Source organism: Elephantulus edwardii, unplaced genomic scaffold (genome assembly GCF_000299155.1).
Source record: "Elephantulus edwardii isolate Elephantulus edwardi_28Jun2011 unplaced genomic scaffold, EleEdw1.0 scaffold00102, whole genome shotgun sequence".
Classification (NCBI taxonomy): Eukaryota; Metazoa; Chordata; class Mammalia; order Macroscelidea; family Macroscelididae; genus Elephantulus; species Elephantulus edwardii.
This window is the reverse complement of record NW_006399852.1, coordinates 2,044,981-2,070,708: the sequence shown is the minus strand read 5'-3', so window position 1 is coordinate 2,070,708 and position 25,728 is coordinate 2,044,981. Positions and strand designations below refer to the sequence as shown.

The 25,728-nt window shown below is 45.6% G+C and overlaps 1 protein-coding gene across 1 annotated transcript in view; it reads left to right on the top strand.

Annotated features, from left to right (window-relative positions):
* SASH1 (SAM and SH3 domain containing 1) overlaps nt 1–25,728 on the top strand; it is a 283,556-nt gene that overhangs the window by 216,183 nt on the left and 41,645 nt on the right. The window contains exons 10-12 of the mRNA XM_006891650.1: nt 13,824–13,956; nt 18,115–18,117; nt 22,679–23,022. Coding sequence (XP_006891712.1) covers nt 13,824–13,956; nt 18,115–18,117; nt 22,679–23,022 — 480 coding nt within the window. The remainder of the gene's footprint in view (nt 1–13,823; nt 13,957–18,114; nt 18,118–22,678; nt 23,023–25,728) is intronic.

The window sequence follows — 25,728 nt, the reverse complement described above, 5'->3', positions numbered from 1 at the left end:
GACTCACCTCGATTAGCCTTCCTAGGCTTGACTGGCAGATTTTTAAAATCTTGGTGTTTTGTTTTTTGTGTTTTGGGTTTTTCGGTTTTGTTTTTCAGGTCTAGTGTGAGTCTTCCTAGGACTGCCAGCACAAAGTAAGTGACATTAAAGAATAGAAATTTATTATCTCAGAGTCTTGCAGACTAGAAGTGCAAGTTAGGGTATCAGCTATGTTGATTCCTTCTGGGGCAGAAACCATTCTATGTCTCTTGTCCAGCTCCTGGTGGTTCCCAGAAATACTTGGTGGTTTTTTTTGGCTGTGTCTGCCTCTGTAGACACATGACCGTCCTTCCTCTTCCTCGGCCTTTATGTCTTCTCAACCCTTTGTAGGCTCCCTCTCAGATGGGATCAGAATGAGCATAACCCATCAACTTGTATAACATTTTGCTAACTGTTGCCATCTTCAAAGATCCTCTTTCTAAGAAGGCTCTAGTCCTACCAGGGTACAAGACTTAAACCTTTTATCCTTTTGAGAGACAATTCTAATCTTTAACACTTCTCTTTATGGCAAAAGTACCAACATTACTTGGAAGTAATTAAAAACATTTCAAGGTTCATGAGTTTTCAGAAAAAGAGTTCGTGGTGGGAGCCATTGCTGCTGCTTTGGTTTTAAAACTAACTAATTTTTGTAACCATTTCTTAAGTGAATGAAGTGAGACAAGGCCTTGTCCTTAGGGGACAGTAAGTAATATTACTGCGAATTCCCACACACTTTCCCCAAATAAAAGCATCAAGTAATTACTGTCTTCACTTCTGCTGTCTTCCACCTCCTCTTCGAATCTGGCGACAACTGGTTAATTTTGAAGCTGCCAGAGAGATTATTTCAGTGTTACACTCCACCTCTGGGAAAAGAATGGAATCTCATCTTTTTTTCCATATGCTGACAAAAATCTCCTAATTTCAGAGGGCAATGATGTCACCCGCTAATGAGCAAAATATTTCTTGCTAAACAGATGACTCCTTCCCTGACTCCTTTGTGAAATAAAAAAAAAGGGGGGGGGAATTAGCCAGCCTCAATGTGTTTCATATTTGATAGCTTTTCGGCAACTTATAAACACATTTTTTTTAAGTAATTCTGATTTCTTGAAACAGTGAGACTAATTTTTGTATAAATAAAAAAAAAAATAACACATTAGCCTGGTTCCTGTGGCTTTGAGGGCCCCATCATGACTGGAGATGGCTGTTAGCTCTTGGGCTTGGGGAAATCTGGAACATGCCGTTTTGCTCAGAGAGTTGCTGGGTCTTCACAGCCGGAGCCAATATGCTGCCCCCAAGGTAGGGAGTGGCCTGAACTGCATCACTTCTTGGACCAGTAGAGGGGATGAGGCCGGCTGGAGAGATTATGAAATCAAGCTTGGAGAAGACAAGGGCCACGAGGCTGTTGTTGATTGGTGTCAGATGCTGTTTATAAGACACCAGCATCAGATGGGCTCTTGTTTGTCCAGAGAGGCAGGCACCTGGGGTCAGTGGGGAGAGAGAGAAAGTGGGGGGCCCAGGGCTGTAGGCAGTGGCTGTCTAGACTCACATTTCAATTGCTGTCCATATGCCCCCAATTCATGGTGACTCCATGTGTCAGAGAAGATATAGATGAAACTTCCTTGTGCTCCATGGGGTTTTCAATGGTTGAATTTTCAGAAAATGACCACCAGGACTTTCTCCCAAGGTGCCTCTAGGTGGGCTTGAACCTCCAACCTTTCTGTTAGCACATAAGTACTTTCAACAGTTTGGCCACCCAGAGATGCCTAGAATCATGTACCCATTGCCGTTGAAAGTCACATGGACCCTCTATGAAAGAGTAGAGCGCCCCCTAGGATTTCCAAGGCTATAAATATATTTTGGGGAGCAGTTTTGCCTTTCACCTATAAAGAAGCTGGGGGATTTGAACTGCTGACCATTTTGTTAACAGCCCAACACACTGGTTTCTATAAGTCTGACTCATAACAACCCTCTTTATAAGAGGAGACTACCCATTTTTCTCCTGTGGATCAGCTGGTGGATTTGAACCACTGACCTTTTCATTATCAGCCCACCAAGGCTCCTTTATGCTCACATTAAAAGACTCCTTGCTGTTGAGTCAGGACTGACTTGTAGCTGACCGTCTGTTGGGTTTCTGGGGCTATACATCGCATGGGAGAAGATGGCTGAGGTTTCTCCCGGGAGCTGTTGGTGGAGTCACACTGCAGAGAGGTGCAGGCTTTGGGACAGCAGTCCAGCTCCCTGAGGACCAGACAGGCAACAGAGCTCCCTTTGTGTTCATACAGAAACCCGGGAATGTCTCAAGCCCCTGCCAAGTGCCCTTCCTTCTGTCCACATGTTGCTCAGTGTCTCCAGCCAAAACGGAATTCTCCTCCCGCTGAATCCCTCCGTGGCTTTGTCACAGTTCTTTTATGCTTTGGTCACACTTGGCTTTTATCTGCCATATTTCTGAACTTCTCCGGGACCTCTTCCTATCCACAGACACTAGCTTTTGTAAGTAACTTTTCTAAGTCCAGGTCATACTATCTTACTTACATGTGCATTACTTGTTCTTTAAGTCAGTAGGAAGCTCTCATGACCTCGTGGTAAGGAATTGTGCTGCCAACCCAAAGGCAGAGGGTTCGCACCCACCAGCTGCTCCTCAGAAGAAGGCTGGGCAGTCTCCTCTCCCGTTATTTGCTGCCTCTGAAGGCCCGCTGGAGGCTCAGCTGTGAGCTGATTCTGACTCTGACACAGAAAAACAGCCCAAGTCAGTGCGTTTGTTCATTCATTCATTTCAGCTGGAAAAATACTTCTTCAGAACAAACATAGTTACTGTTTGCCTTCATGCAGGAAAAAGTGTGGATAAACACAGACATTTTTAAGCAATTGCTGGTTTAAAGAGAAGATCTTATCAGGACTTTAACCAGGGCCTTTTTTGTTTCCCTGTTGTTGCATTTTTATTGTAGGGACATATGTGTGACTAAACATTTGTCATTTGGGCCATTTTTTAAATATGCAGTTCAGTGACATTGCTCAAAGTGTCTTAGTAAGTTACCAGGGTAAAGGGAATTTATTGTCTTTGAGGTTCAGAGTTTTCATTAAGGATGATGGAAAAAACCCCAATTGCACATAGTTAGTGCTGATGGTTGTACAACAAGGTGAATAGGCGTTTTTGTTTGTTTTTATGCTGCTGGTGAGATTTTGAAGCTAATACAGCTTCTCCCTATCTTCTCCCCTCAAAATATTGCTTTATGTCAAAAACCTTACCAATGATACACTTAGGTTGACAATGAGGCACTTCTGACCAAAATGTTGGTAGTTTGAACCTACCCACTGGCTCTACTGTTAATCAAAACACTGGATGGTCAAGTCCACTCTGAAGTGCTTTGAAGGAATGATACATTCATAAAGTGATTTACTTCTGAAAAATCAACCATTGCACACCATGAGGGACACAGTGCAATGTTGACACCCACCGGGTTACCAGCAGAGAGCTGACTAGACAGTAGTTGCTTCAGTATTAAGTGCGGCTTGTCGGTTTGGGTCCAGAGAGCCCATTGGGAGGAGGCTGGCTCACGTATGCTCACAGTCACACGCTCGCTCTCACACTCAAGTCTGCGCCTACTCAGAGCTGACTAGCCTTTGGGTCTCCAATGCTGTAAATTGTACAGAAGGCGGTTGCTAATCTTTTCGCCTGGAAGTGGCTGGTGGATTTGAACCAACGGAGTTACCACCTTTGGGTTAGGAGTGCAGCTCCCTATGGACTATACCACCAGAGCTCCCTAGGAGTCGGCTAGCACAGGACTAAAACCAGGGGGTCTCACAATTGGCCTCCGCCAGGCACTGCCTGGAGAATGAGCTGGTGTGTGTCCATTACTTAGCTCAGGGCCTGGGAATGCAATGCCGGCCCTCAGATGGTAATGGGGGGGGGGGGGGTGCGACCCGTTGTCATGGGGCAGAGCCCTCCTCTTAGCCAGCCCCATCTGTGTCGGGGTAGAACTGTCCTCACAGGATTTTTCTCCCCCTTTCTTGTGGCTTAGTTGAATGTTTACAGAGCCAATGAGTTTTCCATTCAACAATTTAGACACATTTGTGTCATAAATTTGTTTGCAAGTCCGTTAATGTCACAACACGCTCTCTCCTTTCTGCCTAAGCTCCCCATGCCCACTGCCCTTTGTTCTATGCCCCCTCCTGCCTTTTGGGGCAAATGTTGCCCCTTTGGTCTCCCATGATGACTTGTTCTCAGCAGCATGTTCCTCACAAGTATAATGGTTCACTTTTTAGATCTTGTCTGGTGTTTCCCTGAAAAGGATTCCCTAGGAGTGGGTTCAGGGAGCTCTGGTGGCCTAGTACATAAGGAAATGAGCTACCAACCCAAAGGCATGCAGTTCAAAACCACCAGCTGCTCCGTGGGAGAAAGATGGGTAATCTCCTCCTGTGTGATTTACTGCCTCTGAAAATCCCTGGAGGGTCAGCTACGGGTCTGTTCCTGCTTCATGGTATCTAACAGCAGGGGTGGGTTCGGTTCCTGCTCCGTCGGGGTTGTCAAGACTGTGTTTCCACAAGCCAGTTAGACACTGGGCCTTTCTTCCCAGGCGTCTCTGAGTGGACTCAAGCCCCCAACCTTCTACTTAGCAGCTTCGCGTGTTAACATTTGCCTCACCCAGAGACCTGAGGTAGGAAGTGTGGGAAGCTGGGAGGATCTGTGGGTGTGAAATGAAGAAGTAGGCAGGACAATAGGGAAGGAGGGAAATCTTGTGGGGAGAAATGACAAGAAGTTCCATAAAGCATGAGGGGGGTCAACTTCTGGAGGAGAATATTATAGGGTTGGGGGTATCCCAAGGCACAGGCTTTGGGGAGCAGGGTGAAACTCTGGGGACTGTTTGGATGCCTGGGAACTCTACAGTGTGCAACATGACCTTTGGCTTGTCAGCCCCCTCTTTGTTTTTAGTTTAGAAAACTTTCAGACCCCCTGAAATCTGACATTCTACCATGTCAAGCAAGGAATGTTCACTTCCTAGTTAGTGAGCCCTGCGGAGCCAGGAGTTTGATTCATGTTGAATGAAATCTTACCAAGAGGTGGACTCTGGCCCAAGGCGTAAACAGAGTTACACGAGATGGGGTTCATGACCCCCCAGGAATGGCAGCTCCAATCCACATGAGGGGACTTCCTGTTGTAGATCAGACTCAGGCGACCCCATGTGTTACAGTGGCTTCTTAAATTTTCTTTGCTGGGATCTTAATAGGAGCGGACAACCAGGCCTTTCTTCCTTGCCACTGCCAAGTGGGTCAGAATGGCTAGTCTTTACATTAGCTGTCAAGTATACACGGTTTGCTCTACTTATCCACCCAAATGGATTTTGCACTGAAAATACAGACATGACTACAAGCCGCCCACGTCATGGAAGATTCAGGCCGGTCGTGTTTAGATGATGTACTCAGAAAGTAACAAACAGCCTGGGCCCGGGGGCCCTGGGGACCCATGAGAAAATGAAGTGATTATCTTGTGACACAGTCTCCGTGTTCGACCTCGGGGCCCAAGAGAGACCAGCTGTGCCGCGGGGCCAGTGTGGAAACCATTGGTGAGACGGTTTTAGAAGCATCAATGAGGAAAAAGTATCCACCGTTTCCTCCAGGAGTTAAAATAGACAAAGGCGTCGGGAAGGGAGGGAGGGAGCTGGAGAGAGTGACAACTCTGGGAAAACCACAGGCATCAGTTTTAACTCGGTCATTTCAAAAATAGCCTTGAAAGGTGTCTATTTTCACTGGCGACTGCTCCCTTAGAGGGGCTCAGGGAGGAAAAGGGCAATAACAAGCTTCCCCCTCTAGCGTAGTCCCTTTTAAAACTTGGTCCCTGCCCCACATTCGCTCAGATTCTCGCATTCTTTTTTCCTTTCGCTGGAATTCCATAGACAGTAATTAAGGAACTGGAGGCCAGCAGGGGGTCAGGGAGCCTTCCTCAGTGAAAACAGGGATTGTTTGCCATGTACAACACTCCCTTTTTTCCTGGTGGTGAATAGGAGATTTGCTTAGAGCTGATGACTTGTGCCTTTCTTAGAAGTTATGCAGTGAGCGGGGAACTGGGGCTTCAGCCGGCGGAGTGGAGCTGATTGAAGCCAGCGTCCTCCCTCTCTGCTCCCTGGGATCCTGAGCTGTCACGGGAGCCTGTGTGACACGGGAGCCTGTGTGATCATGTCACTCCAGAGCAGCGTCTCCCAGAAGTGCTCAGTTCCTACTTAGAGACCACGGAGTTGACCGGACAAGAGGAAGACGCTGTCCGAGTGGGGAGGGGGTGTGGGGCACCGCACTGGACGTTTGCACAACTGCCCCTTAGGCCTGCTCAATGCCGAGACCGGTAAGTCACTGATTTTATTTCACATGAGAGGAAAAAGTTGTGCTTTTATCACTTCCAGAAACTGCTTTTCTGCCTTTGAATACTTCTGGCTGGGCGGCTTCTCTCTCGCTGTCTCTCTCTCTCTAACTCTTTCTCTCTCTCTTTCATTGGCTTCTCTCTTTTCTTCAGTTCTTCTTCATCTGTCATCTTTCCTTGCTTGCTGCCCTCCCAGAACCCTGAGTAGTCTCCTGGCACCCTCACCCAACAGGAACAGATAGCGTTTGAGGAATGATGAATATTATGTTGAGGGGAAAGATCCTGACCAGAGGAGTGTGGATGAGAGTTTGGAGCTCAGCCTCAATCTCGGAGGCTCTGCACTGGGATGATTTCAGATAACTTTTCTCATATGCAGAGGGGTTTGCATCTTTCTGTTCACATTGTTTTAAAATGAATGTCATTGACAGAGTGGGCCGAGAGTTGAGTGGGTTAGAATCCAAAGAGGTGGTTATATGCACTCCATAAGCAAGTGCATTTGCAGTTCAAGAAGACTTTCAGGAATGCTTGACTGCCGTTAAGTGTGGTGTGTGCTTGGCTTGGGAAATCGAAGTCGCTTTACTCTGGGCATTAACTGTGGCGGGTGTTAAGTGTTTGGAGCTAGGGGAGCGAGTTAAATGAGTGTGTCTGTGCAGCAGGCACAGTTGCAGTCCTGTGCCCAGTGTGGTCTCAGGCAGTCCGCAGAGGCTTCACACCACTTCTTGCAGATTCTGATAGGAGCGTACGTTATTCAGAGCCTGCATAACTATATTGTGTGATTTTTGGAATGCATTTGTTCTGGTGCATTCTAATTACAAGGACTGTTAGAGGGGCCAGTCAGGTATCTGTTACCGCCCAACAATAAGAAGCTTAAGCTAAGTGGTGAGTAGATGCATTTCATTGGCTGTGGTGCACAGACCTTTGCCTTTAAGATGCTATTAATTTTGCCCCCTTTTTGTGACTGTTCTTAATGTAGCTATAAAGAGTCCTCCACGCTGGCTTCGTGTCTTTCCTATTAGAACATTGCAGATGTGTGAAGGATGCACTTGTTCCAAAAGCATCTGGGGCGGGCGGGAGGGCGGGAGCGAGGAGGTTCCACCCTCCTTCCCAAGCCAAATGGGCCCCATAGGTTCTTCATTCAGCACCCTGGCAGCCAAAGGAGACGCTATCTCTTTAAAGCAGCTATAGTTTTGTGCCTTGGCTTGGTCAATTTGTTATGGTTTAAAACTGTGGAGCCAGCTGTCTGCAATCTGATGTAATGTTGCCATGGAAACCAGAAATGAAACACTTAAGCATTCACCACAGAATTATTACATATAGCATTAGCCAAAGTAATTCGAAGTTGAGCCATATGGGCTTGCTGGTGGAAAAGTCTGCAGCAGGGGTGCTGGGACTCCAGTGTTTCTGTTTACAATCTTGTCTATCTACTTGTGGGCATATTCTGATGGGATGCACATTGCCTTTCTATGAATGGTTAGAGGTGGAGATTGATGCAAATGGTGGCTTTCACCTCCTGGTAGACAAGATGATCAAATAAAGCTGCATGTGAGTGTGCTTGGTGTCCATTGGAGAGGTGGGACAGGCAAGGGACACGGTGCCACCTTACGTTGAAATATGCATCAGTAGATCAATCCCTCCCATTTTACTTTATCTCCTCTGTAATAGGTGCCTGTTTGTGAAATCATTCATTGTTCCTCTTCTACTTATGTACCACTAGGTCAGAAGAGTATTTTAGAAATAGAAATAGATGACCTGGATGAAGGGAGAGGCAGTGTACAATAAAGGTTTGACTAGACACAGTAATTAATTCTACTAAATCAATTATAACTACTGCTATAAAACAAAATGTCTATGAATGATTGACTAAAACCCCAATGCTTTATAAAGTTTTAACAAAATTTAAAAAGAAATACATGGTATTTCAATAAAAAGTGTGTGTGTGTGTGTGTGTGTGTGTGTGTGTGTGTGTGTGACGCAGTTCGAGTCCACCTGCTGCTCCTCGGGAGAAGAAAGAGCACTGTCTTCCCTTGTGACTGACTCCCTCTGAAAACCCGCTGGAAGGTCAACTACGGGTCGGTTCTGACTTGCTGGTACACAACCACGACAAACATTTATGTAAATATATATACACACAGAGACTTTTCCAATTTTTACATTTCCTAATTCTTTTTCTTATTTCAACTCATCTTTTTTTACTACATATTCTTCCCATTGAATTTTCCCCTCATTCATTCATTCATTTATTGTTGCACATTTTCCTCCCTGCGCACCCCTCCCCCCACTTCTCTTTTCTCTTTGAAAATTAAAAAAAAAAAATCCTTTTAAAAAAACATAAAAGAAGAAAAAATTCTTTCATTGCTATACAACCACCCCAGCCCACCCCAAGTCCACTGTCCACTTTATTATGCATTTCTTTTTCTGGAATCTTGTCATAAAAATAATACCTAATCACATACTGCTTTCAAACAGTCCTCTCCTTCATCTGTTTCAATGCAGTATACATTATCTATCCCCTCTTTTCTTACATTCCCCCCAACTCCAATGTCAGTCCTGCTTTACAACAGTGCCATTATGCAGTATTTGTCCTTTTGTGACTGAGATATTTCACTCAGCATAATGTCCTCTATGGTCACCCATTTTGTATAATATTTCATTAATTCCTTGTATTTCCATGCAGCGTAGTATTCCATGGTGTGAATATACCACAGCTTCTCTATCCATTTGTTTGTTGATGGATATTTCCTAATTCTTATAGCAAATTTAACACACACTTATCCACAGGTATATTTGCTATGTAAACACACAACATGCCTTTGGAAACTCTATGAACTTTGAGAAACAATGATAGTTACAGAAAGCTTCAGGCCTTTTGTTTATAGAGTCGATATGAGTCATGCTTGACTCGATGACAATCAGCAACAGCAAACATACATAGATATGCACAGAGTGTTATTTATAGTATTGGAGAAGTGATGCGTGGTGATTTAAAAGGAGAAACACACAATGAGGAATTCAAGCTTTTCTCCCTAGTTGATAAGAAATGTTTGCCCTCTGCAACATCTTTGTTTTAAAACAGCTGGAGAAAAATTTTTAAAAGGCACATTTTTTCACAGTGCTTTTTTTTTGTGACGTTGAGAAGGAAACGAGGTGTAACTGTCTCTCCATCAGTAGAGAGTATTCTAGTGATGCTGTGTTGAACTTGAGTGGCTTCGAGACTGAGTTAAGAGGAAGCGTGACGTAGAGAACACACACGCACACACACGCACATTTCTAGAATAACTCTTGTCTTCCACTTCCCTTCATGTACACTGTGCTGCAGCATCTGTCTTGTCTCATGTCGAAAACATGAAAATGCAGAGAAAGTTCTTCATCACCAGTATTTGTAAATGGTAAATGCCTCCAAAGTTACTTTTTTTTTTTTTAAGGAAAAGAAAACTAACATGAGTTCAATGTTCCAAAGAGCCCATGTTTCAGTCCAAAATAGATGGAACGTGTGAAAACAATGAAATAAGTACCCAGATAAATTTCTCTTGTTATCAGAATGGATATGAGCATAGGAAAGTTAAGTGGCTCTTGTCTTTAAGCAATTGTCCTGATTTTACTGTTTTCTATAACCCTAGAAAGTTCTTTCTGCTGGAGTATCCTTCTCATTTAGGAATTACATCTTAGATGACTAAGAATTTTGAACTTCGTCTTTGTGTATCTCTTTTCTCTTTTTTCCTCTGTCTTGTCCTACACACACACACACACACACACACACACACACACACACACCAATACCACCACCACTCCATCCCTACCCACAGTATGCTTGCATCAACTGATTTTCATCCTGCCATGCGCCTGACTGTATAAATAACCTCTGCTTACTTCTTTTCTGCTTGATTTTTTTTTTTACAAGAGGAAAAAGAGGACACTTTTCATTATAAATTTGGTGGTGGGACATTAGATTTCTATCCTACACAAAAATATTCCTACACAACATATCCTACACAAAGATCCTATACAAACATATTCCAGTTATTAAAGACTTCAGTGTAACAGATAAGGTTCTAAAACTATAAAAGTTACTAGAAAACCCAAACCAGGTGCCTTGGGTTTACTGTGCAGTTTCTTATCACTAGGCCACCAGCACACAATATTAGAGTAAGAAAGGATATTTTTAAGATACAAAAAAACCCCACTCCCAAATAACTATGAAAAAATATCAAGTCCCAGGAATTGACAGAATACAAATTTAAATGTGGTTTCTGAAGCCTCTTGAATTTGTGAGCTGACTCCTAAGATGCATTTCACACCGAGAAGTATGTCAGTGAACTCAGGGTGGTTGAGTTGTGGTTTTCAGTTCTTCACACCTGGATTTGAGTTCCTGTTTACTGGCTATTTATTGTTTGTTGGGACTTTTTGTTTGGTTTTTTAATTAATTTTAATGAAAGTTTACGTCCATGTGAAGATTATAGACATGTCTGTCTCATTCACGTGTCGTGATGCACTGGCGTGCTTTGTTAATCAGACCGCAGTGATGACATCTGAAGGCTCTGGCAACTCTGAACCAACCAAGTCTGTTGGCGCCATTTATGTTTCCCAGCAGCACTAACTTCCTCTTAACAACAGTAACACCCACAATACTGGATTTCAAACTTATTTATAAAGCTAATGAACACGTCACAGACTACAAAATAGTGTAAACAAAGCTGAGAAACAAACAAAAAATTCACGTGACTCCCTTAGTAGTGATGTCCACTGTTCTCTGTGGCAGTGTGGAAACAAACTTGCCAGCTTCCCAAGATGTGCCTGGGGTTTCGATCTCTCTTCGTTTAGAATCACCTAGCAACAGGTATTTAAATGTTTGTGTCTAATTCCATGCACTTTGGCCTGGCTAGGTGCAGATGACCCAGAGGGAGGGCTACTCAGCCCTCAGCTTCTCAGCCCTCTGGTTAACCGGTCTGTTTCCTAATACACCAGCAGTGCAACTGAGTGAAAAGGAAATTCAAGCAATGCATTTTTTATAAACAACTGGATGTACCATTTTGGTTTTTTGTTATTTGCCTTTGAGAAGACAAGTAGGTTAAATGCAATGCCAGTGTCCAGCATCCAGTATAAGCTCCTGTCCTTTTTCTCTGGAGAAGTATTCATTCTTCATTATCCAGTGATCAATGTGGAGGGAAAAAGCAAAATAAAACAGACCTCAGCCCGTGTCCATCAAGCCCATTCTGACTCCTGGTGAACCAGCATGTGCACAGTGTCACTGCTCTTCGGAGTTTTCTTGGCTGTACTTTGTAGGGAAGGATATCACCAGGCCTTTCTTATGCAGCACAACTCTATGCATCAGCACTGCCATTCATTAGGGAAGGTTTACACCATTCACCCATGATTAACCTTAGCTGTGAAATGCGTGTGTAATGTTTTATCTAGATACTTTGTGGAGAAATTAGGGCATAGTTATTGTTGCGCTTTTCAGAAGGAAAGATGGAGAAATATTCCTGTCCTATATGACTTGCCAATTATGGGTTTATGAAAACTGTTCATCAGTGGGTGAAATGGTTTGCTCACAGACACGCAGAGACAATATTCTGGCTCCATGCTATTAACTACTTAAGGTTGGGGTGGGAGAGCCCAACGGTCATTTTTGCTGAGTCACTTTTGAGTCACGCTGGCCTCTTGTACTTCAGGGTGGAATTTGTAATCCCTAATCCGTAGGGAGGTGGCACCTCTCCAGAGGAGGTTCAAACCGCCCAGCCACGGAGATGAGCAATTTGCCCAGGTGATTTACTGAAACCCCACTTGAGGGTCAGCCCGGAGTCAGTTCCACCTCCACAGCAGTAAGCTGAGATTTAGGGTTTTCAAGGCTATCACCTTTCAGCACCCATCACCAGGCCTTTCTTCAAAGCTGCCTCTGGATGGCTTCCCACCCCCCAACCTTTAGTAGGGAAGCACTCAATTGTTTGTGCTAACCAGGTTGGGGTCAGAGTCTGAGAAATGCGTTATATGTATCGCTTCCTTCCTTGTTGTTGGTACTATGTGCTATGGAGCCAGAACCCACTCATAGCTGACCCTCCAAGGAGTTTACAGAGTCTGTAAATCACACCCATCTCTCTCCCTGGGAGCAGCTTGTGGATTCGAACCTGGTGCCTTTGAGTTGGCAGCACAACCCCTGGCCAGTAGGAGCTTCAAATTGTTCCATAGCGTTAAGAAAATGTTTATGAATGCCACGTGTGCACTGTTTTTACATCAAAGTTATTATTAGAATCGCCAGCTCTACTTTTTCTCAGGCTGTCTACCAAGTCTTGCTTGCCAGTTTTATTGTCTATAAAATTGAGTTTCTGGAGCATTCACTGGAAGGAAAAAGTTTCCAGTTAGAGTCCAGGTCAGAGATGTGGTTCTGTTTTGTTCCCGCGCTGCACTGCTTTCCGCGTGCTTTGGTGAGCCGGGCTGGAGGAAGCCAAGAGGAGCCTGCGCTCAGAGTACCCCGAAGCTGCGCGCTGGGTGTGCGGGCTGCGCGCTCACGCCGGCTGGGCGCCCTGGGAAGGCTTACCCCGGGCCTGAGCAGCAGGCGCCTGGAGTTGGCCACTTCTTTTGCTTTTCTACATTTTCAACAGATAAAGTAGAGGAAGCAGCGTATTGAATGCTAGCGCAGACTTGGAAGAGAAGCCCTCATTTTGTTCACAAGGAGAGGATTGTTTCAGTCCGAGTAACCGCTGCGGTGCGAGGATTTCTTTCTTTTTTTTTTTTACCACCCTCTCTCTCGTTGTAATGTTGAGGGAAAACAGCTGGGCCCGAGCAGGCTGCAAAAGCTGCAGCACGGAACGGGCTGCTGGGGAATATGGACGGCACTGGCCGGCTGAAAAGGTCAGCGTTTTCCCTTGTCCCTCTGGGAAGAGCGCAGGCCCCATCCCCTGGCCCGCCCGGCCAGCTCTTGGAGAGAGGCGGAAGGGACGCCTGTGATGTGGCAGGGACCTCCTAGCAAATGGGATGGAAGCTGGCTGTTTGCATCTTTTCCCCTTTCCTGCCCGGCTGTTTTTGATTTCGGAGAGGACTGGAAAAAAGTCAACAGAGTTTTGGGGTTTGGAGAAGTAGTTGATCGCCACACTCAGCGGCGAGTCCTGATGGGCCAGACAGAGAAGAGCCTGGCCCAGACCACAGCCGCGTAGCTGGAATTACAGGCCTGGACGGGGAGGTGGCCTGCGCGCCCCTCTCCGAGGACATGGACTCAGTTGAGACAAACTGCGCCCCACACAAGTCAAGGGCCAGGAATGCGGGTTTGGGGGCACAGGACCTGAGTTAGACATCACGATGGTACGTGGAGCTTCATGAAACTTCTCCGGGCCATTTGGAGTTGCCCCAAGTCCATGGCAGCGCCGAGATTCAGATGGTCAGCGAGGCTGGGTCCTTCCCGGCCGCCAGGGCAGAGCACTGCAGCTGGGATCTGATTAATTTTTTCCCTTTGTTTCTTTGCCAGTCAAGAGAACAATCGGATGATGAAAGCGAGGAGTCGGTGAAGTTTAAGAGGTTGCACAAGCTGGTTAACTCGACGCGCAGAGTCAGGAAGAAACTCATTAGAGTGGAAGAGATGCGGAAGCCTACTCCAGAAGGTAACTGGTCCTCTCGTGCCCTGGGAATGCCAGATACAGTCAGCCGGGGCCCAGCGCCAATAGAAAACGAGTGCAATGTCTAGTGATAACGAATGGGGTTCTGGGTGAGGCTGGTGGAGAGAACAGTGTTTGCAAGCCTTGACGCTTTAAAAGAAGCGAACATCCTTGAGCAAAGCCCCTTTGCACTCCTTCTGTGCTGCAAAGCTGGGCAACTGCAATACACAGCTAATAGGTGGCAACAACACCTTCCTCAGGTAGTGTGGCTTGGCTCTAATCCTTAGCACATACCACGATATATAAACTTCACGTTGATTGCCTCTTAATGTAGGCCTCCAGTCTCTCCAAAGAGCTCTGGTTCCTTGCCCGGGGAATTTAGTCCAAATTTGATAGGCATCTGTCTTAAACAAACATCTAACCGTGACACAGACACATCACTTGGCTTGGCCTTTCAAATCTCAGAGGAAGCATTTGTTCTTCCGGTAAGCAGTCTCCCGTCTCCATTAAAGGGGCTGGAAGGTGTTTTCATCCTAAGTGGATCCCTGAGAACGACGTGGCTGCCTCAGCCGCTCGTCAGAGCTAATGGTCACGTCAGCAGAGTGAGGGAACTGTGGCGTGGCTGTAGCCAAAGGTTAACCTGTGAAATACAATTATGTCAGTTTAAGCCTCAGCCTATTCATCTCCTTAACTGTGGCAGTGAGCCTTGCAGCCTGTTGGAAAACGCTCCCCTCAGGTACAATAGAAAATAAGAGTGTTTTCCTCTTCCGAAGTGATAATAAGCAAACTGAGGAAATTAGGGGCTTTTTGTTTTGTTATTTAAAAACACATTGCTTGTTAAAATGTCATATCTACACAGCAAGGAATTTCAGATTTTTTTTGCCTGCAGATTTAAAGATTCTCATGGTAGAGACTTATTTTTGTTGACAGAAATAAATTCAGGCCTTATAAAAGAAATCAACTTCCCCAGACTTGCCAAGCTGGGGGTTTCCTGTTATTACTGTCCTGACATTGTTATTATTTATCCTTCCATGAGGTTTAGAGGAACACGGCGTGTTAGAGAATGGAGGGCGGAGGAGGGGAGAATGAGGGAAAGCTGTCTTACAGCCAATTTCTTAAACTTTGAACTGTATCTGACCACACGTTTCATTGGAGTCTTTCTCCATGGTGACTCTGTTTCTGTTTGGGTGCTGTGCGGATTTGGCGCTGGGACATTTTAATGCCCTCCTGTCACCACACTCGCTGTGACTCCTCTCTTACCATGGCAGCTCTTGCTGAGGCCTCACATAGCGCCTATTGGTAATATTAGGGTGTAGCTCGTGAAACTGCCAGTGCTTAAATTTGGGGACACATTTTTAAAATTCACCTCAGACTCACTTGCTAAAGTGAAAATGTAATAATAGCCAATAGACTGGTGGAGTTTTTCCCATGACTGAGAGAACATGTTAGAAGGTCGTCGTCCCCCATCCCCCCACCTCGGCCACCTGAAGGCCTTCTCTACACGGTGGTCATAGGGGATGGTAAACCTTCCCACTGCAATGTGTCTTTAAAAGTTAAGCCATGTTTTCATTTGTAAACAGAGTAAATCGCTGTGGCTATTTGAGAGGTATAGTTGAGTTGCTATTTATCTGAGAGCTGGACAGTGAATAAGGATGACAGGAAAAGAATTGATGCTTTTGAGCTGTGGCGTTGGAGAAGAGCATTGAACATCCCATGGAAGTCCGTGAGAATGAACAGATAAGTCTTGGAGAGGATGCAGCTGGAGTGCTCCTTGGAGGCAGGAATGATGAGGCTTCGCCTCACATAGTATGGGCATGTTGCTAGGAGAGGCTAATCCTTGGAGAAGGACAAGATGCTGGAAAGAGTGGTGGGTCACAAAGGAGAGGAAGACCCTTAACGAGGTGGACTGACACAGTGACTGCTGCAGTGGGTTCTTGTCAGGAAATGTGAGGATGCACAAGAGAGAACAGGGTTCAGATCTTTTGTTCATGGGGTCACTATGAGTCATACTCGACTTGACAGCATGTAACTACAACAACATAGTTGAGTTGTATTGTCCACCCAAAGGCGTGCAGTTTGAATCTGTCAGCTGTTCCATGGGAGACAGACACTCTCCTCTCAGCCAGTTGACCCAGTTCACAGCCTCTGTAAATCTGCTGGAGAGTTGGCTATGAGTCTGTTCTGACTTGGCGGTACAGAACAACAATGTGTCTGCAGGACAACAGTGAGAACTTCCTCAGCCCTTGATTCATCTGGGTCTAGCCTGGGACTCCCAGGTAGAAGATGAAATTTATGACCTGAAGCCCAAGAGATGCCCAGTGTCCCTGAGTCAGAGTGTGGATTCTGGGGTGCCCTTAGCCAGGCTTGTGTGAGGAGCCCAGAGGTATATGCAGCTCAGATTGAGTTTCCTGGGATGCTCCCCAACATGTGGCCACACCAGAAGCTGCCCTGACCCCCTGCAAGTGGTCAAGACAAGCACAGGCTTCCCTTCCCATCTGGGGTGAACCCATGAGGACCCCACACCACAGATAAGTCAGGTCATGCTTGTCACGCCTGCTGCTCCTGTTAGAGATGGTAACCAAAGAGGCTTTGGTTCTGCAAGATGGTGCTGTGGGGCTGGGACTGAGACAGATGCCTACCAGGTCTATCAGCAGGATTTCTGATGTTGTGGAACCATGTCTGACTGCTCACTCCAGACAAGTCAGGAAGCACCAGGAAGACCCTGTCCCCTTTGCTTATTGGCTGTCCACTGCTTTTCCACGTGAACACAGGGACTGCTGACCTGGGGAAGGTTCCTTCACCCTGCCCCAGCCCCTCCTGTCCTGTCCCCCCAGCCAGCAGAGAGTGGACCCTTGGGCATCCTGTGTGTGCATGTCCGTGCCGCTTGACTATGTGGTAGTGGCAAGGATACTAAAGGCCACATATTTCTTTTAAACACTGAGGTTTGTATTTCCTTTTCCATACGGTCCTCTGAACAGTACCCAGCCCAGCTGTAGCCTTGTTTTAAAAATGAGGAAACTGGGCAAGCTCTGCTGGTCTAGTGGCGAGAAGTTGCACTGCAATACCAGAGGTGCATGGTTCAAATCCACCAGATACTCTGCTGAAGAAGGAGGGACAGTCTCCTCCTGCAACAGTCAGATCTGATTCGACGGTGCACACATAAGAAATAATAGAAAAATTTTTTTAAAAAATGAGGAAACTGACACAGAGATGAGATAATTTACTCACAGTCACTTCCGCACGCTTCATCTGGCCATGTCTGATTTTTTTCTCCCTGATGCCCTTCCTGACCCCTCAATTGCTCTAGCCCACCTGAACCCCATCGTAAAGCATTAGCTTTTGCATAACACTCATCAGCTTAAGTATTGCCTTCACATTTCTTTTTTCATTTAACGTCATCAGTAACTTTGTAGGGGATCTTACAAAGATAAACAAAAGCCATCAGAGCTGCCATTAAGTTGGCTCTGACTGATGTTGTCGACTGGGTCTGTCGGCATGTACTGAGTGCTGCAGGATTTCCACCAGCTGATTTTGTTAGAAGCTGATCACCTGACCTTCTTCTAAGGCATCTCTGAGTAATCCCGACCCTGCAACCTCTCTGTTAACAGCTGGGCACTCTTCAGAGCACCCAGGTCCTCCCTTACTAAGATAGGTCAACATCATCACAGATGAGGAAACGGGTTATCAGAAGATGCATCATGGCCCAGGGTTGAAACGCTGCGAGTGGCAGAGCCAGCCTTGGAATCCAGAGCACAAAGCCATGGCATTAAGCCATGCCGTAGCCTCCTGTCCTGTCCTGTCTGTACAATAGTTGAAGGTCATTGTATGAACCCAGTGATCATGGAGTGAGAGCATTTGTCACTCTTCACACATACAGGCGAGTTGGACTTCTCAGTCAGAGGAGAAGTAGGCACCTGTGCTCGAAGTTGGAAGATTAACAGCAGAGTGTGGGATTTGGGGTCTACAGGATAGGTGTGGACAAAAGGGCTAACTCTGTCAGGCCTGCCTTCACCACGGGTGGGTGTATCCACATAGCCACTGCCCTCCTTGCCAGACACTGACTTTCTGGAACCAGGAAGCAGCTCATCTGCATGTGTGCACCACCTGGTCCTAGCTCAGTGAGACATGGAACTACTGGAATCTCTAGTGACAACATGGGTCCAGGAGGTCCCAGACCACGGCTGAGGGCCAGATTCATAAGATTCCTGGGGTAGATACATCTGACTTCCCCCCAAACCCCCTTTAAACCAGAGATGGATAAGCATCTTTACATGTCTCCGGGACACCTGCTAGTTTACTGCATCTGTCACCAGACAGCACCTCTCTCCCTGGCCCAGGCTTTTCCAGAAGAAGTGGAGGGTGGTCTGTATTTGAAGAGAGTGTCGTTTTTCCCATTAGAAGAACCTTTGGTCTTAATACCTCATTGGTCAGATGTCCTGAGGAAGGTGTAGGAGGTGGTCCGGATACCCTGACTGTTTTTTGGCTGAGGAATTCCTGTCAGAACCTTGCACCCCTCTTTTAAGTATGGAAAGATCCTGGGACAATTCTTAAGCAACTGTATTTACGTTGCAGATTGTACACAACTTTTTTTTCTTTTCATTATTGCAGTGAAATATATCCGACTACAAGAATGGGCTTATTAAGCACAGCAGAGATTTTGAGGCTGGTGCAGGAAATGGTAGGGTTTTAGTCTGTTGTTTGTAGGGTCACTCATGAGTCAGAACCATGTCAATGGCGCCTAACGCTGACACCAGCAAAATATATGTAACAAAGCAATTGCCATTGCCATTGTCATTACTTTTTAGGTGTACATGTGTTCACGATGTCTTACAGACTCCATTGTTCACTTCTTAAACTTTTCCTGACTGTAGACAGAGATCCTCAATGCCATTCAGCAGTAATTCTCCATTTCTCCCTATCTAGTCCCCACTAACCTCTAATCTACCTTGTTTGGCAGCAGACTTACATCACTCAGTGTAATGTTTTCCGGATTTACTCATGCTGTAGGATGGAGCAGAATGCTGTTCCTCTTTATGGCTGAGCAATATTCCATCGTATGGCTATATACTTAATGTTTTCTTAATTCGAAGGTAGAACCACCAGCAAATGAGCCCAGCGACTGCACCCCCCACTCCCATCATCACTGTAGAAGCAGAGCTGAATTCATGTTATACGCTTAATGAGGTTAATGGATTTTCTGATGGACCTTTGGGTTGTTTCCATTCTCTTGGGGCTGTTGTGAAAAGCTGAGTTGGGAACCCTGGTGGCCCAATCCATAGGGATTTGCACTCCTAACCCAAAGGCAGCGCTTCTCTGGAAGTTCAAATCCACCAGTGACTCCGAGAGCAAAAGAGGAGCAGTCTCTTGCCACGCAATTCACAGCCTTCAAACCTCCACGGGAGGGTCTGCTTTGAGTCTGTTCCAACTCAGTGACAATCGCGTCATTTTTTTATTATGAGGGGTGTCGGGATGAACACTGGTGTCTGAACTGTCTTCTACTCTCTAGGGCATCTACCTAAGAGGAGAATTGCTGGCCCATGCGGTCATTCTGTGTTTAACTTTTTGAAAAATCTTATAGCAGACTTTAGACTGGGCATAGTTTGAGTCTCCTTCCTTCTCCTTCTCCTCAACATTAATAAAGTTTATCCTGGGCTGTATTTAATAATGACAATCATTTTCTCTTTATATTTGCAACTGTAATTCTTATCATTGGGTCAAGGAAGAAGCATTTAGGCTCTGGAATGCCTGCTACCGTCTCAGGCATCCCCGCCTCTCCTTTACCCTTTTCATTTCACTGTGCCCTGGCACCTGGTCCCAGCTGGCTCATTTAGTGCCATCCTTCATTTCCAAGAAACTTTTCAGTTTTTCCTGTCTTTGCAGTTCAGCTGGTGGAAAGCTGCAGCACTAGAGTTTCCTTATAATTAAAGGGACACAGCCAGTTAGCATCACGACACCCACAGCCTGACCTACTTCTTTGTGCACATCTGTTCACATAACACATGCCGAAAAGAACTCCGTTTTCCTGCCAGAAGCTCCAAACCTTTCCACTGGGCTCCGGAGGACTTGGCTCAGTACCTGGCATCCGCCAAGGCCTCAAAGCTGGAGGCCTTCAGTGCTCAGTGGCCTGCCTGCGTGTCCAGGCCCTTAAATGCCCTTGTCGCCTTCCTTGCATGGCCAGAATTGATGGGACCATCTGGCTGGGATCACCCAGGTCCCTCAAGTTTTGCATTTGGCTTGTCACTGGAGACCTTTTATAAATTATATTTGCAAGATACTGCCTTTTATGGTATTTCCACACCCATATTCCCTTGATGATTTAATCACTTGAATGGTCTATGTTCTAATAAAATAAAAAAAAAATCCCTGTCAGCCACATAACATTCAGAACACTCCGACTGTCAAAAGTCAACCGGAGCCACTATAATGACAGCCTTTCAGGAGGGGGACAGTTCTAACGTCTCTAGCTTCTTATACATAATATACTTTTAATTGGGAAGGTCAATTTTTCTTACATGCTAAGACCTCTCCTAATAATGCTTGGTTGTCATTTTAAACATTGCCTCTTTTGTGGTTCTGTCGAGGTGTTTGGTTTTATGAAGAAAATTGTAGATGTATGATTAAGAAGAGGAAAACACATCCAAAACCTTTTAACACTAAGCTTTTGGGCAACTACAATGGTTGGGTTTGTTAATTTCCTTTTCTAAATGCATATATGGAAGTGGGAATAGGGCTTATGAAGAGGGTAATAAGCCCCTCAGTGGTACATTCGGTTTATGAATAACTTAAAGATGGCATTTCAAACCCACCCTATGGCAGTGCAGAAAATCGGCGATTTGCTTCCATAGAGATTTAACTCGGACACATTTCCTTCATGCTGATTCTGACTCATGGGAATCCTGTAGAGCAGAGGAGAACTGGCTGGAACCTTTTCAAAGCAGACTTCCCTCTATTTCTTCTGAGGAGTGACTGGTGATTTTGAACCATCAACCTGTTAGTAGCCAGGTACTTAACTAAGGTTTCCCAAGAAGATTACAACCGAGACAACACTACGGAACTCTTCTGCTCTGTAACATCTGAGCCAAGAGTTGCAAATGACTTTACTACAACTTTCATTTTCCACAGACTAGGAAGCAGACCAATGTAATTTCTGTGTAGCGTAGATTATTAATACCATTATTATAGGGAGATTTCGTGACTTGTGTTTGTTGGTAGAGGAAGGTCTAGTGGCTTAGTGGTAAGGAATTACGCAGCCAACCCAAAGATATATAGTTCAAATCCACCAGCTGCTTTGTAGGAGAATTATAGGCAATCTCTTCCTATGTAATCTAGACTCTAAAAACTCCCAGGAGGACCAGTTATGAGTCAGTTCCTACCTATTGGTACACAACAACATTATTGTTGTTGTGTAATAATATGAAAAATAGCATTATCATTATTGCTATTATTATAGGGTTGGGATATAAAGAAAGATCCGTGAGAGAATGCAGAAGTCTTATCAAGGGAGCATGAATATTGCGTATAAATATATATACACACACACACACACACACACACACACACACACATATATATATACATATATATTTGTTAATTTTTACACTGAAGTATTTATATAGCAAATTAAATTCTCATTCAGTTGCTGTGCATATTACTCGGTGACATTGACCATGCTTTTTACGTGATGTCGTCATTTTCCTTTTTCCAGTTTGGTTGTTCTCTTTCTGTCAATCTGTCTTCCGTGTTCCCCTCCCTGTACCTCCACATCCTTTGTCCCAGGTATGTTGACAGTTGGTCTCATTTAGCTGATTGGAGGACCATGTACTATTTAAACCTGGGGAGAGTAAAGACCTTTAAATATCGAGAAATATTTGTATCATGTCCAGCTTCCATCTTAAAAATAGTATTTTTTTAAAAACTTTTATATTTGTTTGCTAACAAAGTTCATATACATTGTGTTTCACACTAACCTTCCTTCATATTGTTAGATACAATTATTCCCATTTGTTATGTTGTATAAAATTAATCACAAAAATAACATTTTAAAGCTTCTTTTGAGATATTTAATTTGATCAAGAAAATGATACTATTTCTTTTTTATTATTGTGTGGATGGTATTCTTTTATGAGGCACTCTATCTGTTAGAAGGAAGCTCTGGTGGCTTAGTGGTAAGGAGTTGCACTGCCAACTCTAAGGCATGCAGTTTGAATCCACACATAGTTCAACGGGAAGGAGATGGATAGTCTGCTTCTGTAAGATTTATTGCCTCTGAAACCCACCAGAGGTTAACTGTGAGTCTGTTCTCACTTGATGATACATAACACCAACAGTCTTCCGGCTGGTAGGTAACATTTGGGAGTGGTTTGAGTTCCATGTTTAAAGAATATCCCAAGGTAACAGTCTTGAGAGTTCCTCTAGTCTCTACCATGTCAAGTCTGGAAATTATCAGGAATTTGAGTTTGGTTCTACCTTCCCCCGCCCCCCTTTTCCACGCAGGACCATACATTGTATCTCTGGTCAGAATAGGCGATAGTAGCAGCTGAGCACCATCTAGTCCCTCTGATCTCACGGGAGTGGAGACCATGGTTTATAACTTGCTTATTAATCATGTACTAGTTTTTCCCTTGAGTCTTCATTTTCTTTATACATTGAGTTTTTGTCTTTGGCTGCAGACACATGGAGACAAATAGTCGAATGGTGCATGAACATGTCTGTCTTGATTCTTTTTCAGGGGAGGAGCAGGCCTTTGACAATTCCCCAGGCGTGGATGAGAGATCTGCTCTGTACTCAGGAGTCCACAAGAAGCCGTTGTTCTTCGATGGCTCTCCTGAGAAACCTCCTGAAGATGATTCCGACTCCCTCACCACCTCTCCATCCTCCAGCAGCCTGGATACTTGGGGAGCTGGCCGGAAACTGGTCAAAACCTTCAGCAAAGGAGATGGCCGAAGCCTGATTAAACCCCCTAAGAAGATGGGGACGTTCTTCTCCTATCCAGAAGAAGAAAAGGCCCAGAAGGTTTCCCGCTCCCTCACGGAGGGAGAGATGAAGAAGGGCCTGGGGTCCCTGAGCCATGGGGTAAGTACGGATGGGGTCTGTTTCTATGACAACCACAGACGCAGGCGCCACTTGCTGGTATCCCTGGAGGAGGTGCAGAGCGTGCGGAAGCAAATCCGCCTGAAGAAGATGGATACTAACTACTCGTGTTCCAGAGCTTTTCTCTGCCAGCGTCCCTCCAGAAAGGGCGGGAGCAATGCCACCTGTGACCTGCAGGTGCCCCGGCCCAAGTCCCGAGCTGGGAGCAGCTGTGGTTTCCCCGGTAGAAGGGCGCGCAGCCGGGCATCGGTCAGCGAGTTCAATATCACCTACGTGGTGGAACGGAGTCTCTACAGCCACCTGAACTTGACCCAGCTAGTGCGGCCCGTCTCAGACAGGACCCTGAGCAAGGCTGAGAAGCAGGACCTGAAGCGGTATTTGCTGGAGGAGGAGGAGGAGGCCAAGAGGAAGTGGGCCGCCACAGTGGACCGCTGTACTAAAAGGGTTCTCTTGAGAATCCACCAGAAGTCTGTGAGTCACACCCATGGTCACGAGGCCAGCCTTGTCATTTCTGTGATGTGCAGTCAAGCATTATGGCCTTTCCTCTGCCAAGCCTGCCTTCTTCCTCTCTTTTCTCTTTAACCATGACATTTGGGCTCCATCCCACCGTCGCCTCACATCTGTAGTTCATAGCCACCTTTTTTTCCCCCCTTGACCTTCCCCCATTTCTCTTCTTGCCCATTGAATTGTTAGGTTTTAGACTTAAACCACCCCTGGACACTGGGCCAGGGCAGGACGTGCGGGGCAGTGGTGGCTCTGGTCTTTCTTAGCCACACATGTCTTGACTCCCAGCCATCGTGTCACTTGGCCTTGCAGAAGCTGATTCAAAACAGAAGAACGACATGCCCTTCAAAGAGATGCCTGCGCTTTGCAGTTACTGCAAACTGTGGCAACTGGCCATGGAAAATTAGCTCACGTCACAGTCACCAACTGGATGATTTGAAAACGTGGCTGAGTGTATTTCATTTAGTAGGGAGGCGAAGGAGGGGCATAGAGCCCTTTTGGTTTGCACACACTTAATGGGACCTCCTCCCCCCCTTAAATGAAGGAATCTGCATTTTACAGTGTCCCACTTTGCCCCATAAAATCTCTTCTACACATAGCAAGGAATGGATACCTATATTCAAATCATCCAATTGTTTTCAAGCCTCTTAGTGAATGAGTAACGCCCAGGAACATGTCTTTTCAAAGTCAGACTCCTTTTGAACTTGAGAGTATATGTATTCTCCTCCCGAAGCTCCCATCCCCCTTTTTGCCTGCACAATAACCCATAGAAAGTAGCTTAGAACAAGGAGGAACTGTGGGGTGCTTGGCTTAGCTCTCCCCCAGCTCCACGCTTAATCCAACTGGGACTGCTGGCCGGGCGCCCCTTGAAAGAGTGGGTTCAACGCCTCCAGCGGTGACTTTCTCAGAGTTTCTGCACATTCATGAATAAGATGTGCCTCCCCGGACAATGACTGTCATTTAAATTCATCGAAGTTCTGCTTTTGTGGAAGCTGAATGGCCAACGCCATCCTTAAAATAACCTTCCCTCTCCTAAAAGGCCTGTAGGTTGCAAGCCCTTGGTTTTTCTAAATATTTCAACATGCATTAACTGCCTTCTTACTTTTCCATCTTTCCCCACTTGTATAAATCTTTCATCGCTTTTAATACTATCAGTATGTAGCAAGACCTCTCTTAGGCTTCCGTTTCGCTTTTGGTAGTGGGTTTTGTTTTACAATAACAGAATTCTCTTCCTTACCCATCCAGCCTTTTCTCCACTCTGACTCACAGACTTTTTATAAAGTAGTTGTGCCTGCCCAGTTGGTCTCGGTGGAGGGTAGTTTTTGCTCTTCCATTTCCTTTATGTGTTGTTGTTCTTCCCAGTGCCTCTCCCTGTATGCCTTTTGACACGCCCCCTGATAACACAGAGGCAGGACTTCTGATAACTGGGTGACCAGGCCCTGAGCTTAAATCCCAGCAGCCTGAGACTTTTCTCACATTGACCACTTTGAGTGGCTCACTTGATCCTCGTGTGGTCTTGTGCCAGTTAAAACTATCCTTGTCTTAAGTATGTTGTTGTTGTTGTTATGTGCCGTCGAGTCACCTGCGACTCATAGCGACCCTATGTACAACAGCCCTGAACTCCGCTCTGTCCTGTGCCAATCGCACTGTCTCCGACACTCCCATCCCGATTATCCCAGTCACTGAATCAATCCACCTCATAGAGGGCCTTCCTCTCCTGCGCTGTCCCTCCACCCTCCCAAGCATGATGTCCCTCTCTAAGGACCGGTCTCTCCTCACAACATGTCCAAAGTATGTTAGACGGAGCCTCAGAATCCTTGCCTCCAAGGAGCCACATGGTTTAAGTATAGTTAGGTTAAAACTATAACAGGACCTTAGCTCTAGATATTACTTTCTGAGTTTGTGTTCATGAACTTTGTGGGCATGTGACACGAAGACGGACATTTGGATAAGTTTGTTTTCAAGCATTGACTTGTCGCCCCATCACCCACCTTCATCCCTATGAAGGTAGAACTATGAAATCTCTATCCCACTTAACAGTGTGAGACGGAACACCTTTAAAGTCATCTGGGCTTTAGGGAGTATCGGACAGGTTTAATAACTGCTGAAATAATGTGCAGTACAGAATTAGACACCTCCACATCAGTTTTCCCTGGAAATACATTTGGACAGCCAGTAGAACAA